Here is a 16,623-nt window from a genome sequence, read left to right as displayed (position 1 = left end):
GCTTCACCTACAGACTGTAATGCACGGCAAATGGTCCACCACACCCATTAAATGGGCTTCTCTGTATCTCCATTTCAGTGCCTACTCCAATCTATTCTCCACATTCCAACAAGAGTGGATTTTTCTTGACTTCTAATCTGATCATCTCGTGACCTTGCTCACAGTCCTTCGGAGGCCCATCTCCAGAGAACAGCATCTAAACTCAGTAGAATGCATGGCCACAGGCCTTCCTTGATGGGGTTGCCTGACAACCATTCCCAAACATCCTCCATTATGTCACCATTCCTCTAGCTAAATCTGCACTACATGCACTTCCCTGATGAGAAGATACTCAGGCTTCTCCAGTAGTATGTCCTGTTCCCCATGTTCATCTGCCTTTGCTGTATCTTCCTTTAAAAGAATCGCTTTCTGGGGCTGGAGAGATGGCTCAGTTGTTAAGAGCAATGCCTGCTCTTCCAAAGGTCATGAGTTCAATTCCCAGCAACCACATGGTGGCTCACAACCATCTGTAAAGAGGTCTGGTGCCCTCTTCTGGCCTGCAGACATACACACAGACAGAATATTGTATACATAATAAATAAATAAATATTTAAAAAAAAGAATCGCTTTCTATAACACCTCTAGTGAAACACTGTCACCTGCTAGGTCACCTCTGCTCTTCCCAGCAGTGGAGTTTGCTTTCCTTTATGCACTCATTGTGATGCTCGAAGCACAACACCTGCCACAGTTGGCTCTCATCGTCTGTTGTCTTTTACTTTGATGCGCCAAGGAGCACAGAGGCCTGGCCTTTGTATACCTGGTGTCTGCGAATATATACAGAGCAAATGATGATGGGGAAAATGAAGATGTTAATTAGTACATATACCTTGGCTAGCACTAAGTTGAGTACGTGCCAGTGTGGGAAGGTTGAGAAAACAAAAGCAGAAACCAAAATGCAGAAAAGAAAATATACGTTCATCAAACTATTAACAAATAGCTAAGAGCCATAGTGGCCAAGCCAGGGTGGGCAGAGATGAAGGGATCACATGTCACCCATGTTAATAAGTGTGCTATTAAGTTCTCTCAAATTATAGTCCAAGGTATTTAAAGGTGGGCTACATGAACAGGCAAAAAGCAGTGGCAGGAGTGTAGGAGCAGCATTCAAAGAGCTAGCATAGGACGGGCAGGGAACAGAGCCGCCCTCCTGAGAGCAGGGAAAACCAGGTGAATGTCTTCAAAATGATGGCACCTTCAGGGTTAAGGCTAGTGCATTCCTACTGCAAAACAATTTAGCCTTCCTATCTAGAACTCCATAAGGAAGTTCCTTGTTCCTAGCCTCACTCCTAGCTGGATCTCAGAGCACTTTCTCTGACTGCACTGACCTCCAACTCCAGAGCCTGTGTTTATTCTTCTGTACCAAATACAGCTCTCATCTAAAAATAACTTTATTCTGAACCCATTTTCCTCTCATCTTGTTATTATAAATTCATTTCATATGCATAACCGTCAGGGCCTCTTAGAAATTAGAGAAGGAAAATAACCCATATCCAGCACCTTCCCATACAGCGTGCTTGTGAAAGTGATTTCTCTTTATCCCTTCTTGAGTTGGCACAGCAACCCAGTGAGGTGCTGTTGTTAATGACAGCAAGAAACAATGCATAGAAACATTGAAGTGAGTACCAGAAAGTTAACATCCCCACATGTTCTTGTTAAATAAGTGGCAGAGGAAAAGTCTGAACCTAGACCCCACCTTCTTGCCACTGATCATTCTCTCTCTAATCTAAGAATTTTAGAGGGAATATGAGTCCCCCAAAGCATCTCTTTATTTCAGGACAGGATGACAACCCTCACTCCAAATTCTTGGCACCAAGAAAGGCAAAAGAAAAACATAAATTATGAAACTCAGTCTGCACGGTGAGGAGGGCTAAACTGGTCTTGTAATCAGGGTACCCTGAAGATAGGGGCTGGCTCAGGAAGAGAAGAAAAGTTCCTAAGGGGCCGGTTCAACTTTTCTACACCGTACTACCAGAGGGAAAGCCAGGTCAGCATTCATCCTCCGGTTTAACTTGGTAAAGGAGTCGCAGAGCAGAGAAACATGGGTAGACATTTACAGAACAAAAATACTGCCAGCTCAGAATCAGCAAACAGGAGGAGGTTCCTGTGTGGTACCCAGAGGGAGAGAAAACAGGGAACATGAGCCAAGGGCAACAAAATGCATGCCATCCCCCTCCCTGTCCACAGTGGCTGATCCTAAACTGCATTTGACAAAACCTGTTGACCAATGAGAGGTCAGGACCTTCAGACTGCTAGAGTTCTCTCTCCCAGTCTAGGAGTTTAAACTTTTCAACCAGCTTTAATTTTCTGACTTGCTTCACTCCTGTTCTTACGCCTTGGCTGGGTTTATGAAGCATGCTGGCCTGCCCTTATATGGCTGAATCCTAGTCTTGGCATTTCCTGTTACTTCCTGTATACTTCATGACAATTGAGAGTGTGTCAAAGCCAGCTAAACTGTTTAAAATTTTATCCTTCAAAGGAGCATGGCAGAACTAGGACATTTTTTTGAACACAGCATTGCTTCAGGACTATCAGAAAGGAGGCTAATTTTCCTCAGTCAAGTTTTATTCCACAGGGTCTTCCACACAACTGCTTAGCTTCTTTCTGCCAGGATCCGTGGAGCAACCGGCTGACCAGTGATCAGGGAACCGACTACCCGAAGCTGTTTGGCGTTGTGGGTCATAGTGTTCCTGAAAGCAAAATAGCCAAAGAGCCTGTTAAGATTCTCCGGGACACATGTTACTTTGGAACCTCCCAGAGTAATGAATGGTTTTGGGTAGAAAGCCTACCTATGCTTACAACATCCAAAGTCCCTGTCCTTAGATAAGGAAGTGTGTGTGTGTGTGTGTGTGTGTGTGTGTGTGTGTGTGTATGTGTGTGTGTGTACAGACCAAAGACCATAGGTTTAGGAATTAATCATAAACAAATACACTCTCAGAATGCTGGAAAGAACACAGAAAGATCATAAACTGGATATAGGTTCGTCAAATGAACTTAAGAATATGGATGCAAACAGAGGATATCTACAGAAAAGACAAAAGCGTGTTTCACAGGCACCCAATGAATGGAGGGAGGGACAATGGTTGGAAGAGAGAGGGGCAGAGAGGGAGCAAAAGAGATAGAGAGGCACAGAGACAGAGACAGAAGAATTTGGCAAGAGACACCCTTTATCTTATGCCAAACACCAAGAAAGAGAAAAGTGCATTACATCCTGAAGGTAAAGACACACATGGACAATCACAAATCTCAGATGTCCCGAAACATCAGCAGCAAGCCAAAGGCAAACTCCAGGGACAGAAAGTCAGCCTGGTCCGATGAGACTCAGATGGAGTCCTGAAGAGGACCCGCGGAGGAAGAGACATGCAGGGGCGTCCAGGGGCACACGGGACACCGGAGAGCCCCGTGTCCGGGTCCCTGATGCGCCTCCCCGAGTGGCTGCAGCCGGGGCTCCGGCCCTGGACGGCTGCGGCCTGCGGGTGCTATCGCTACGCCCTAGCCTGGCAGAGCCCGCACTTCCCAGCTCTGCTCGGGGCTGCCCCTCCCCCGGGAAGGTGTGTCCCTGTTTCCTCACCTGAAACTTCCTTAGGAGAAGCCGGTCCCTCCCTCCCGTCCGGCGGCAGGGGCGGGCCGCGGGTGGGGCGCCGGGGCGGCCTGGCCTGGCTGGGGACCGCGGCGGGCGCCGGGACCTGGAGGGGACTCTCGGGCCGGCCCGAGGCAGCATGTGACTCCGACCAGGTGGGTGTCCTCTTCTCTTCGCAGCCCCTGGCTCCAGGTAGCCTTGGAGCCCCGCGGTCCTAAGCCAGGGGCGGGAAAGAAGTGAGAACTAGGCCTCCCCTGGGACCAGTCCCTGCCAGGTCCCGGGGCGCAGGCTCCGGAAATGGGGGGCTGGGCCAGTGGGCCGGGCTCCGAGTGAGGGGCTGAGTACCTGGTGGGGAAGAGGAAGGGAGCAGGAAGGAATGGCCTCTGGAAAAAGTTTGCTTTCCAGCCAGGACTGCGCCTTGGAAATGGGCACCCTGCCCCGCGATGTTCCCCGGCCAATAATCCGAACTTTTTTTTCAACCCACAAAGTCGGGGGCCTGGGGAAGGCGAACTCCTATGATGAGGAATTCTTGAGTTTCGATTTCTAGACTGTCCCTTACCTGGGAGTGTTATTGTCTCTCTCTTTTTTTTGTAACCTGGCCTGGGCCTTACTTCGTTATCTTCACGGCATTTCCATGCATACTCACTTGTGACTGTGTACACACCTCTCTCCGAGGCTCTGAGATCTGTAACAAAGATCCTTGTTCTGTGTCGCCTCTCCCCTATTTACCTGTTTATAGGGAGCTTCTTGTTGGCCTCAGTACAACAAAGTTCTCTGAAATGTGTAAGAGAGCTGTGTAGTGCAGCCAGCCAGATTGTGGGTGCAAGGGCCCCCACAATTTTCAGAGTCCTTAATTCTGAGCATCTTTATAAACGCCTTTTAGCAGAACTGGCCTGGGAGAATTCTTCGTGGGGCCTCAGTTTTCAAGTCTCAGTCCTCCCCCGCCCCTCCTGGATCTTGGGTTCCCAGGACCGTCTTGTCCTCCTGTCGGCCTAGCAGTGAACTCTGGCCAGCTCTGGGTCAGACTGAGGGGGAAGGGCACGCCAAACAGCGGAGGGCAAGAGGGTGGTTTTCCTTTCAGCTTCCTTCCTCCCTTGCTCCCCCACTGTGCTCCCTGCTTTACTTCAAAAGCTCCAAGTCCCAGAGAAACAACCCCCAGTGTGGCCTCTTCCAGACTTCCTGCTTTATCTACACCTGGGGTATGGAAGCTCCAGGCTCTATCAAAACAGTCATCATTTGTTAACCAGTCCTCAGGCCTTGGACTGAAACAGTGAACATTGAGAGGACATGGGGGAGGATGGAAAGAGGGGAAGAGCTGGGCAGGGGACCGAGGTGTAAATTCTAAGACTGTGGTAAAAGAGGAAGAAGTCGGAAAGATTGTAAATGGATCCATTTTTTTCAAGAGAATACAGAAATTCCAGATATGGCAAAAGGGTTTTGATAAATCAGGGCTCCCTAGAGGGTATGGCTGCCCATAATGTGATTTGTCTGAGGTTGTCTGTGGTCACGTTATGCACTTGTCTGTTTTGGGGGATAGACAAGAAGACGTCATTGGTGGTGTCTGGAATAGTCACTTACTGTGTTGTGGGCAGAAATGGGATCTCTCTTGGGATCGTATGTTGAACCGAATGGTATAGAAACAAACAGGGGATGGACAGGTCTCCACGCTTGCAGTGTGGGCAGAGTCAGCTGGCCACTCAGAGTGCCTGTAAAGCACACAGACACAATGTCAATAAACAAGTCATACCTTACCTGAGTGGGTGGCTCCACAGCCACAGGTGGTGAAGACTTAAGCATCCCCACATAGAATGTTATCATAAGACCATCTGCCCTCTGAGGCCATCGATGGTGCGTAAGACATTACAGACTGGATAAAAAAATGTGTATTCCATTCTTCACTGGGTCAGTCGGACAGGTCTTAGCAATGGTGTTGTACTACCCTTATGTTGGTGTCTTTGGAATATTGGGGGTGGTAATGCCAAACACTGTACCAAGTTACCCATCTGTATGAGCAAAAATAAGAGATGATCTTTTGGATTGAAGGTGGGAGATTTGTTTTCCTACTGTAAGCAGAAGTGTAGCTGCCATTGTAAATGCAGGTGCAATTATCTTTGAAATCATTTTATACCTGGTGATTAGACGTGGGCAAGAGCTGAGGTGTTGGGGAACGGTGTCTGGGGGAGACAGTGGAGGTCTGCTGGGCTCTATACTGTTAATAGGGTGACTCAGAGTTTTGCCTCCTAAAAAGTCCACACCATGGGGTCTTGAAGATGCGAAATGTCTCTGGTCTGGAGAGAAGCCAGGTTGCTGGGACGCTGTGCCCTGTCTCTGCCTGTGTGCAGATAAATAGTGATTAGTCACCCCAGATGAGAGGGATATGGGGATGTTTCAACTCTTAACGGAACGGGTAGCTCAAAAAAAAATTCCATTCTAATTCTAATGCCTTTATATGAGTAAGACCATGTTTTTCAGATTTCCTTTAGCTTTCTCCACATTCTAGCCGGGTCATGCTTGTTTGTGTAGGGTTATTAAGGTATAATTAACTATAGGAACTGAGGGTATGTGCTACCTTTGGGAAGAATGGTGTATAAATAGGTGAGTCCCATATTTCTTTTCTTTCTTCTCTTTTTCTTTCTTTTCTTTGGGGGGAGGGGGATTTTCAAGGCAGGGCTTCTCTTTGTAGTCCTGCCTGTCCCAGTACTTGCTCTGTAGACCAGGCTGGCCTCCAACTCACAGAGATCTACTTGCCTCTGCCTCCAGGGTACTAGAATTAAAGGTGCACACCACCAGCGTCTGGCAACTACCATGTTTCTACAAAGATAAAGACATAGCTGTGAGATTTCAGAGACAGACATTCATTGAGTCTTAGGATCAGAACTGAAAATATCCACATAGAACATAGTATATGTGGATGAAGTGTGGCTATGGCAGGAACTCATCTATAAATCCAGGCAGTCTTTTTTTATGATATGATGATGTTGGGAGATAGGGACCGGATGATACAGATGCTGGTGAGGAGAGATAACAGGTTTGCCGCATAGTTTTCTGAGGCAGGTATGAGCAAGTTCCAGAAGGTGTCAGGGAACAAATGTGTTATTTAACATGTGGCTAAGAGAATAAGATCACATTATATATTATTTGTATATTTTATGCGTAAGGACTAGTTAGAGCATCTCACACACTGCCAGTTAGCTGGAAAAGGACATAGAAATCCTTCAACCAAGGCCCATTTATGTTAATCATATCAACTTGCCCTATATAGATAATATCTGCACCTGTGTGGTGACCAGGAACTTGTCACATACTACATCTGCAAGTGCCTAGGGACCTGCCTGTTTGGTTATGTCAGATTCTATTGCATAGAGACTGCAAGGGTAGGTCAGTCACTGGGGTGTGTGTGTGTGTGCATGTGTGTAGGTGTGTGTATGTGTGCATGTATGTGTGTGTGTGGGTGTGTATACGTGTACATAGTCATTCTGCATGACAATAGAAGGCAGTTTCATGGGTAGGTTTCCACGTTAAACCTGGAGTCGACCAGAAAGGTACACAGCTGGATACTGAGGGGCCCAAAAACTCGTAGGGTCCTCTCTTGTGTTGTGGCTGGATGACTGGGTGCTTACAATAGACGCACATCAGGAGTCTTCATTTCAGGTTCATTTGTATCATTTGCTTAGGAAATGGAATCCTTGTGCCTGAGTTTTACTATCTATACACTGAGCAGAGTCTTGTGTTTCTAGAAAGGCCTCTGCAGCTTCCTGCCTTCTCTTTCTTTCCTACACAGTCTCTCAGAGCACTACTGCCTGAGAATCAGTTTCTATGACTTTTAAAGGTAATAGCGAGCTTTTTTTGTGTTGTGTTGGTTAATTTCATTAGATGTTGTAATAAGGAGCGGCAGGGCTGCGTCCCCAGCACCCCGGCCACCTGCTCGCTTATGCCCCGAAATAATTACATGGACACTGTATTCTTTTAAACACTGCTTGGCCCATTAACTCTAGCCCTTACAGGCTAATTCTGATATCCTGATCAACCCATCTCTGATAATCTGTGTAGCATCAGTCTTACCGGGAAAGATTCAGCATGTCTGTCCTGGCAGCTTGCTTCATCGCGTGCATCTGCCTCAGAGAGCAGAGCTCTCGCGTCTGCCCGGAGAGGGGAGCATGGCGTCTCTAAGCTCACTTCCTCTTCTTCCCAGCATTCTCTTCTGTTTACTCCACCCACCTATGTTCTAACCTATCAGGGCAAGCAGTTTCTTTAATTAACCAATGACCTTCCTCCATCAATTAGAACTGCAAAGGAAGCAATTTTTCTCATATATAAGGAAAAGGAAATTTAAATATATGAAATGATTTCTACAGTTGACTTAAAAATTAGTAAAGCATGAAAAAGGCAAAAATGAAGCATACTTTTACTGTACTTCTTTCCCTGGGACCATAAAGCTTTAGGTAGAGGGGCCTGCACAGTTAACATGGTAGAGGATGTGCCCTCATGGAGATCATGATGCAGCTCAAAATGCTAGATAAGTTCCAAGTGTTTGAGGAGAAGCAGAGAGTGTTCTGGGACCAAATTCCAGCAGAGGAGTGTAACGAATGAAGACTGTTGCTGAGAGAAAAGGGGTTGAGAGCTGAGGGTAGAGGCAGGTGCTGAAAAAAAGGAAGGCAGAGGCTAGATTGTACAAGATGTATGGTCTTTGCTGAATTTTTGGGATTACTCTCAAGGCTAGTTAGACAATACCAAAGAATTTAAACCACAAGTGGTATTTTGTATGGAAAATGAACTGTGTGTATGGAGTCTGGGACTAGGCTGTGCTCTAGGTACAAAGATGTGTGAGCATGATATGAAAGCTCTTGACCAGGAGGGAAACAAGAGATTTATTGTGTGTGTTTAAAATATTTATTGAGCACTTACTATGGGCCTGCTGTTGTGCTGGATGTAGGCAATTGAACAAAGCTTGTCTCATATGGCTTGTTGTTGTTGAAACTGAGGTTAAATCAGATCACTTACTTACACAATTGAAATGGTGTAAGTTTCAGTGAAAGGGAGAGTTATAATTTTTAAATCCATGAAATAGAAATGTCGTTTAACCCATCTGAGGAATTAGAAAAATTAGAAACCTGAAGCCTAAGTCATGACAGCATGCTGGCACAAATACCAAGAAGGAAAGTTCTTGTGATATGAGTCACAACCACCACCAAAAGTGGGGGATACTGGCAGAATGGCATCTATGGAAACTGGGTGGATCTGGAGGGATGTGAGGCTATGAACAGCACACAGGCAGAACTCATTTGAGATAGAAGTTGAAGGGTGCTTAGACACTGTTAGAATGGCATGCAGGCCTGGAGGAGACAGGGTAGAGGAAACAGGCAGGATGGAAAGTGGTCATGCAGGCTACTTTTGAATTGCAATAAATTGAGGTGGCACCTCTCCATTGTTTTCTGAACTTTTTGCAGAATAGACTATGAGGTTTTCTTTTGGAATGTGAAGACAGGGTAGAAGGTCACCATGTTGGACATAGTGAGGGCAGGTAACCTAGTGTTAGGGAGAAGGACAGTATCATAATGAAGGTAGCACAGCTTTTCGAGTTGAATAGAGTAAGGGGAGTTATCTTTCCCTTTTCTAGCAGCTGTCTCTATAATTGAAAATAAAATTGGTCATTAGTTATAGAGTGCTGCTAGACACTATAAAAATAGGAAGATGAATAAAATCCAGACGTTGTGGAAAGGACTCATGTGTTGCACGTTGGCTACTGTAGCTTGACCTACTTTGATCCTTTGGTGGCAGCTCTGGAGCAAGGTTGCTCTCCTGACACTGCTTCTCTGGGCTGTTAGATGCAGGGTGTGTCACCCATCATGGCTGGTAGTTATTCCAGGCTGAGTCACACCGAGAGTCCAGAGAGTTGACAGGGAGGACTAGACAATGGCATGATTGAATTTAGAGGGCAATGACCACTGGCAGTTCCTGGAACTCTTTGACAATGGTCTTTAATGCTAATTGAATTGTTTGTAATCAGTTTTTTTTTCCCACAAGACTACAAGATCCACCAGGAGCTTTGTCTTGGTCACTGCCGATTGCCCTACATTTAAAAGGGTCACTAGGTAAATGTGTTTGTGTATGTGTGTGTGTTGTGGAGGTCTGAAGTTGATGCCACATACCTTCCTTGAAGGCTCTTCTCCATCTTATCTTCCGAGAGAAGCTCTCACTGAACTGGTACTCATTGATTGAGTGGACTGGCTGACCAAGAAGCTCCGGAGATCCACTATCCCTGACCACCCCACCCCTCCCCATGTTAGGGTAATAGTCACACATTACTGCTCTCAGCATTTTTATGTGTATGCTAGGGTCCTTATGTTGGTATGCCAGCTGAGCTATCTTCCCATTCCCTGTAGGTAAATCTTTATTACACTTACTGACTGAACCATCTCCCCAGACCTTCTAAGTCCCTTGAGAACTACAGAGATGCTTAACAGTTAAGAACACTTACTACTCTTTCCGAGGACCAGAGTTCAGTTCTTAGCGCACGTATTAATGGCTCAGAATCACCTATAACTCCAGTTCCAGGAGATCTAGTGCCTTCTTTTGGGCTCTGTGGGCACTGTATGTGCATATAGCTAATGTTCAAATAAAAATAGTTTAAAAATTTTCTTAAGAGAAAAAAGAAATTATAGCGTAATTTAAAAATAAATAAAATTAAACGACATATAAAGGCTAGTGCTCATTTCATTGAATACCTGTCTTGATGAATGATCCTGAGTCAAACCAAAGCAGTTTCCCATTCATCTTCTTCATGATCTCTCCCTTTGGACACAGACGAGGCACTGCAAACTTTTGTTTTGTATTCTTCTTTAGGATCTGGCCCTGATGGAGGCTGAGGAGCCTGAGCATGGAGCATCTGCACCCAGCCCTGCCATAGAAGACTTTAAAACTGTCCCTGAAGCTATCATGAGGAGCAGTCAGATCCCTTCCCTGGAGCCTGAAGCTCAAGAAGGCCAAGACCCATCCTACAAGTGGGCGGATGGCCACAAACTCTTGATGAACCAGCCAAAAGATTTACGGGACATGAGCAACCACACACCTGATAGTGTGGGGTTTTTCTTTAAGGAAGTTTCTTTAGATGTGGAGAGCAACCAGGAAATCCTTGTGGCTGAGGCCTGTGACACTCCAGACCTGCAGGAAGCAGTATCCCAGAGCCTTAAAGACCGACTGTCGAGAACAATAGCTGTCCCTGAGCTCTTGGCCTGTGGTGTTCAGGAAGAATGGCTAGACAAATCCAGTCAGCTAGACAGCAGTGTGGAAGCAGAGCTGCAGCCCGAACTCATGTCTTTGACATTGTCGATTAGCCCAGCAAAAGAAGAGGAAGAAACCCCTCCAGACACCTCTAACGCTAGAGGATCTTGGCCTTCCTGCAGAAAGCACCCTGGGGGAACTGACCAGTCTGAGGGGGACGGAAGTGAACTGCTGAGCCAGGGGAAACAGATGCAGCTGGAGGACACACAAGAAAAGCAAGGGCAAGAAGGCCTCCTCCAACCTCTGGAGGCCCAGGGACTGGAGGAACAGGAAGGACAAAAAGTAGAAATTCAGGAGGCAGGAACTCTGAGGGAAGACATTTGTTCTGATCGTCTTCTGGGGGAGCAGGAAGAGGAGGGAGAGGAGGTTAATGGCAATGAGGATGAACAGAAACAGGATAAGGACCAAAACCATATAATGCTTGGAGCACAAAGGGAAAGTGAGGGGTTCAGTGAGGAATTGGGGGTTCTGGATTACAGTGAGTATGGTCAAGAGGACTGGGACAGGAAGGTTCAGGGTCAGAGGGATTCAGAGGAGGAGGAACAGGACGGGGAATTAAGAGAGGTGGAAGAGAGGAGGGCGAATGTGCAGTTTGTAGAGGAGCAGATGTTAGTAGTGCAGTCAGAGAACGTAAGTGGGAAGCAGGCAGAGCATAGTGAGGCAGGAACAGTGATGCCAGTGGAGCAGCAGGAGGAGGCCCTAGATTCAGGTGAGGGGGAGCAAGGGAATGGGGACAGGGGTGGGCAGGCAGCGGAGGAAGGGAGGAGAACGGAAGATGACAAGTGTTGTCCCCTGGTGGATCCTGTAGCCCCTGAAGGCCTCTCTCCAGGTTCATTGTTTCCAGGCTTCTCTTGCGTTGATAGTCCTGGGGTTCAGAGGCATCCTGTTTCTAAGGAACTGATACCCCAAGCTCTGACTCCTGCACTGGAGACAATAGAATGGTCTCACCAACCCATTTCTCCATCTGCTTCTTTTGCTACTGAAGAACCCCTTGAAGATAGGACTCACAACAGCCAGCAAGAAGGAGTCAGGCTAAGGAAGGAGGGAGTATCCATCCAGGGGACTGAGGTTGTCTCTGCCAGTGTATCTGTGACTCCTAGGACACCGGATTCAGCCCCTTTCAGTTCCACTGAAGTCTTCCCCCTCGCTGCCTCCTTGTCACCTGTTAACACTCAGGTCCTTCCTGGGAAGGACACCCTAGCAGCCTGTCTCTCCACTGACACTTCACCTCATTGTGGGGCATTTGAGACTCCTCCGTTACCTGTAAAAACTACTAAGGACCCATGTGCCACCTCTGGCAAGGCCAACCATCATAGCCCTCTCTGCAGCTACACTGGAGCCACCCAACATCTAAGAAGTAACTCGTTCCCAGGCTTTCACAGGACCGAACAGACTCCAGACTCTGTGGGAATGTCTTCTTCTTTTTCTCATTCGGAACTGCCACAGAGGCCCCCCAAACCTGCCATCTATGGCTCTCTGATCCCAAGGAGAGACAGAAGAAGCAGGGACGGTATCATCTTTTCAGATTCCTCTACTGCTTTTTTTCCTGTGAGACAGGACTCCAGAGAATTTGCTTCAAATCCAGAGGGACCCAGCGATCTTTATGGCAGTCAGCCGTGGAGCTCCCCACAGAGCTCAGCCCTTGCCACAGGCTCTCCTGTGCCTGCTTCTTCACCATCCACTGTCTCCATGGATATGAGAATACATGAAACTTTGCCCCCTCCTCCCCCAGAAAAGAGACATAGCTACAGTTCCATCATGGAGAGAGACCGCCATCTTCATGCTGTAACCCCCACCCTGAAGCGACATAGTCATCCTCCTCCCTTGGCCCTAAGTTCGGGGCTACATGGATCTCCTAAAGGCCCATTTCCCCTAGTTCCTGACTCTGTTGTGGCAAGGCAGCATCGCCCTCTGCCATCCACCCCAGAAGACCCCCACCGAGCTCAGACCTCCATCCCCCCGAGGCTGAGATACAACAAACCATTACCCCCAACACCCGATGCCCCTGAGCTCTGCCATTCTTCAGACTCTCCCTCTAGTGTACCAAAGAAGTACAGGCCTCTACCCCCAGTTCCAGTTCCTCCCTCTGAGCCACCCCCCTTACCCCCCAAGTCCAGGGAAAGAAGCAGGAGTATCCAGGGGGCAGTTAGACATTCAGGGGGTCAAGCGAAACCAAGGCCCACTGGCCAAGACTGGACAGCCTCTACTCTCTCTGTTGGACGGACCTCCTGGCCCCCAGCCACAGGCAGATCAACAGACTCTTTGGCTGCCACCAGTAGGGGTAACAGTGAAATGTCACCTGGCCTAGCTTTCAGCAACATGACAAACCTTCTAAGTCCCTCTTCCCCTACCACTCCCTGGATCCCAGAATTTCAGAGACCTACCAGTAAGGATGAGTTAGGGCTCACTGAAGAGTCTGAGTTTCCAGTGAGAGGATCGTTTAGAAGATCAGGCCCTCAGGAGAGATACGACACACACACACGGAGGTCATCTTTGGGATCAAGAAAACAGTCAGAAAAACCCATCCACCACCAACTGGAGAAGACATCCAGCTGTCCCGACAGGCAGGACCCAGCGAGGACAGAGGGTAGCAGTGAACTGGCTGTCGGCCAGGCATCCAGCAAGCACAAGAGCTGGAACCGGCAAGGGCTGCGGAGACCTTCTCTTTTGCCTGAGAGTGCTTCAGGTAAGTGGGATGCAGAGAGTGCAGAAAAATCTGTTAGGCGAAGGTTTTCTTCTAGTTTGTCCATTTCCAGGACAAATACTGTCCTCGCTGCAGCCTCACTCGGCTACACATTTACCATCAACTCAGAAACTCAAACTCATAGCCCCGTGATCCCACTGCGGTGTTCTTTCTGTCTTTCCATCACTAGCTTGCCCAGGAGTCCACTTCTTCCTGAAGTTGCCTGGACTCCCTCCATGGCTATGTCTTCTTGCTCTCTGCCTTGATGAACATAAGGCACCCTTTCTTGGTGTATTCTCCATCTTGCCTGAAGGCTGGGGGGCACAGCTGATATCTGTCTTCCATCCCAACCAGAGGGCCAGGGACACAGGGCTCGGGACTCTGGAATACCTCTCTCTGGCTTGAGTGTTGTCTTCTCTCCCAGGTTCTGCTAGAACTGTCTTCCCTCTGCTCACCTGTGACTCCTGCTCACCCTTTCACTCTCTCTAAATGGCCCTGTTATGTCACCTGTTTCCCTTTCCAGATTTAAGAAACTCAGGCATGGGAAGACCTCCTGGCTCTTCAGACTCTGTTGTTTTCCGGTGAGTTTCTCTGGCTCCTCACAAACTCAACTGTATGGTCTTCATTTATGACACTAGGATTTCCTTAGTAGGTCTTCATTGGATAAGGATACTGGGATCCAGAATGTCTGGTGCCTCTGTCTTCAGAAAGTAAGGAGAGGAAGAGAAAGGCACCAGGCCTGCCAGGAAAGGAGGTGTTTGGAGCTAACCAGCTCTGCCCACTGTGTCTGAGTCAGCTGTTCTCCTCAGGCATATGACTATAAACAGTCTCCTTCCACATAATATCTGGGGTTATCATTGGACATGCCCCACAGGATTTATAAGTTTTCCCCAAGATCGCAGGATCTTCTCTGGACTTTGAGATAAGGGAGAGGAGTTGAATAGAAAAATCCATGATGGGGACAGGTTGAAGCCACTGTTCCTTCGGTCCTGATATCCCAGCATGTATGTGGAGGGATAGGGATTTCTTCATCTAAAGTCACTTAAGGGGTCTTCTGTCTCATGGTCAACAAGCACCCCAAACCGTGCCTCCTCCACAGGGAGAAGAAACCAAAGGAGGGGATGGGCTTTTCAAGACGTTGCTCCAAGCTCATCATCTCCTGTGAGTATCTTAAAACAGGTCTCTAGGTTCAGGTGTGCTCTCTGCCTAAAGTGGGTGAGGGATCATGACGGTCAGCAATCGAGTGGTGGTGTCCAGAAGAAAGGGTTGCCCGAGGCCAGCCGTAGATGGCAATTTCTGGCTGCGGGCTTCCACTCACTTCATTTTCTCAGGATTTTCTCCTTCCATGAATCCTCACCCACAGCCCAGCTGCTCTATCAGGAGTACAGTGATGTTGTTCTGAACAAGGAGATCCAGAGCCAGCAGCGGCTGGATAGCCTGGCCGAGGGACCTGGAATCTCTTCCCCTCGGCATCGCCGAAAGGCAACGGTGCCTTCGGACTCCTACCTCCAGCGCCTTTCCATGGCCTCCAGTGGCTCCCTCTGGCAGGAGATCCCTGTGGTGCGCAACAGTACCGTGCTACTGTCCATGACACATGAAGATCAAAAACTGCAAGAGGTACCACCCAGGGCAGGGCAGAGAAGGGGGAACAAAGTCATATTTGCTAATGTTTTATCTCCTCACCTCTGCCACCAAGAGCAGGCCATCCCTGCCCCATGCTCCCCTGTATATACAGTGACTGCTCACTGCCATGCTGAAGAATGTGAACTGCTCTCAGAATCTGGGCACTTTCCCCACTTCCCATATTCATCATGTGCCATCTGTTCCTACCTGTAGTGGCTAGGGTCATACAGAGTGACCATACCTCTACATCCGTTGGCAGAGACGTGAATGTAACTTCTTCACCACTGCTTCATGATGAGCTAATCTCTCCGCTTCCACAAGGGTTTCAGACAAGCCACATAGTCTTCCTGCTGGCTCCTTTGAAGAGGACGGCCAGAAGTTGTCCTTTGGTTCTTAGATCTCACTAAGGCTTTAATATGTCCCTGCTTGTCATCACTCCCAACAGCAAGACGGTAGGAGACAACACTTATCTGGTTCTAAGCTGTGACCACTACTAAGCTCTCCATACGCAGTTTCTGCTTTCAGATCTGTCTGAAATCGGAGTAGAACCTTTCTTCCCAGGGAGAAAGTAGGGCACCATGGGATAGAGGACTGAGTAGTTAGGTTCAACAACAGTTGATCCAGACATGCAGCCTTCACTCATACAGGTTGCTTGAATTTGGCCAAATCACTCGCTCTCTCTAATTATTGTTTCCCATTTGTAAAAAAAAGACACAGAGTTACTGGCAGGAAAAAAAAAAAGAGGTAAATGGTTACTACAGAATAATTAGTCAGAAAATATGGCTATTTGAATTTTGATGATGCAGACCTGCTTCATGTACAAGAGTGATAACCGCAGACAAGCTGGATCATTTCACTGCAAGTTTTAAAATGCATATATTGAGAAAAATCGCTAACCTGTCCTGTACTTATTTCCTCCCATCAAATAATGGGAAGATGAAATGAATGCTCACTCCCTCTCCCTGAGTCTTCAGTAAGCTAGGAAGTCCCGAGGGTTTAGACTCCAGCCTTCACTCATTCTTCTTCTTGACTTTGTGACCCGAGAGACCTCTGCATCAGAACCGTATACATACACGTTCATTTCATGAAACAACATCTTGGGGGCTGAAAAGTTCCTTCATGGATTCCACTCCTTCTAACAATCATGTGTGTGTGTGTGGGGGGGGGGTCACTATATCTATATAAAAGGACAAGACAAAAACACAATTCTAAGTTTCAGAAGCTTAAATGAGCCACCTTAGGGCATATGATCTTTGACTGCTCTGTAGAGGATAAATGTGCAATGTCATTGTTTGGGATATATAGAAAGGTCCTGTGTGGTTGGCTATCTGACACCAGCAAGGGATGCCTGTCTTTCTCTTCTCGCCAAGTGTTCTTACTGAAGCCCCACTTGGAGAGCCCACTGGTCATGCCTGTGTCATTG

General features: G+C 47.6%; 1 protein-coding gene across 1 annotated transcript in view; it reads left to right on the top strand.

Moving 5' to 3' along the window:
* The first annotated feature begins 3,743 nt into the window (after window positions 1-3,743).
* The window catches only part of Arhgef5 (Rho guanine nucleotide exchange factor 5), a 24,872-nt gene continuing 11,992 nt past the window's right edge, over window positions 3,744-16,623 (top strand). The window contains exons 1-5 of the mRNA XM_005363798.3: window positions 3,744-3,768; window positions 10,457-13,580; window positions 14,101-14,158; window positions 14,677-14,738; window positions 14,941-15,194. Of these exons, the coding sequence (XP_005363855.1) occupies window positions 10,469-13,580; window positions 14,101-14,158; window positions 14,677-14,738; window positions 14,941-15,194 (3,486 nt within the window). The 5' untranslated portion in view covers window positions 3,744-3,768; window positions 10,457-10,468. The remainder of the gene's footprint in view (window positions 3,769-10,456; window positions 13,581-14,100; window positions 14,159-14,676; window positions 14,739-14,940; window positions 15,195-16,623) is intronic.

Source organism: Microtus ochrogaster, linkage group LG12, assembly GCF_000317375.1.
Source record: "Microtus ochrogaster isolate Prairie Vole_2 linkage group LG12, MicOch1.0, whole genome shotgun sequence".
Classification (NCBI taxonomy): domain Eukaryota; kingdom Metazoa; phylum Chordata; class Mammalia; order Rodentia; family Cricetidae; genus Microtus; species Microtus ochrogaster.
Note: the sequence above shows the minus strand (reverse complement) of the source record. Positions and strands in the feature narration are given on the sequence as shown.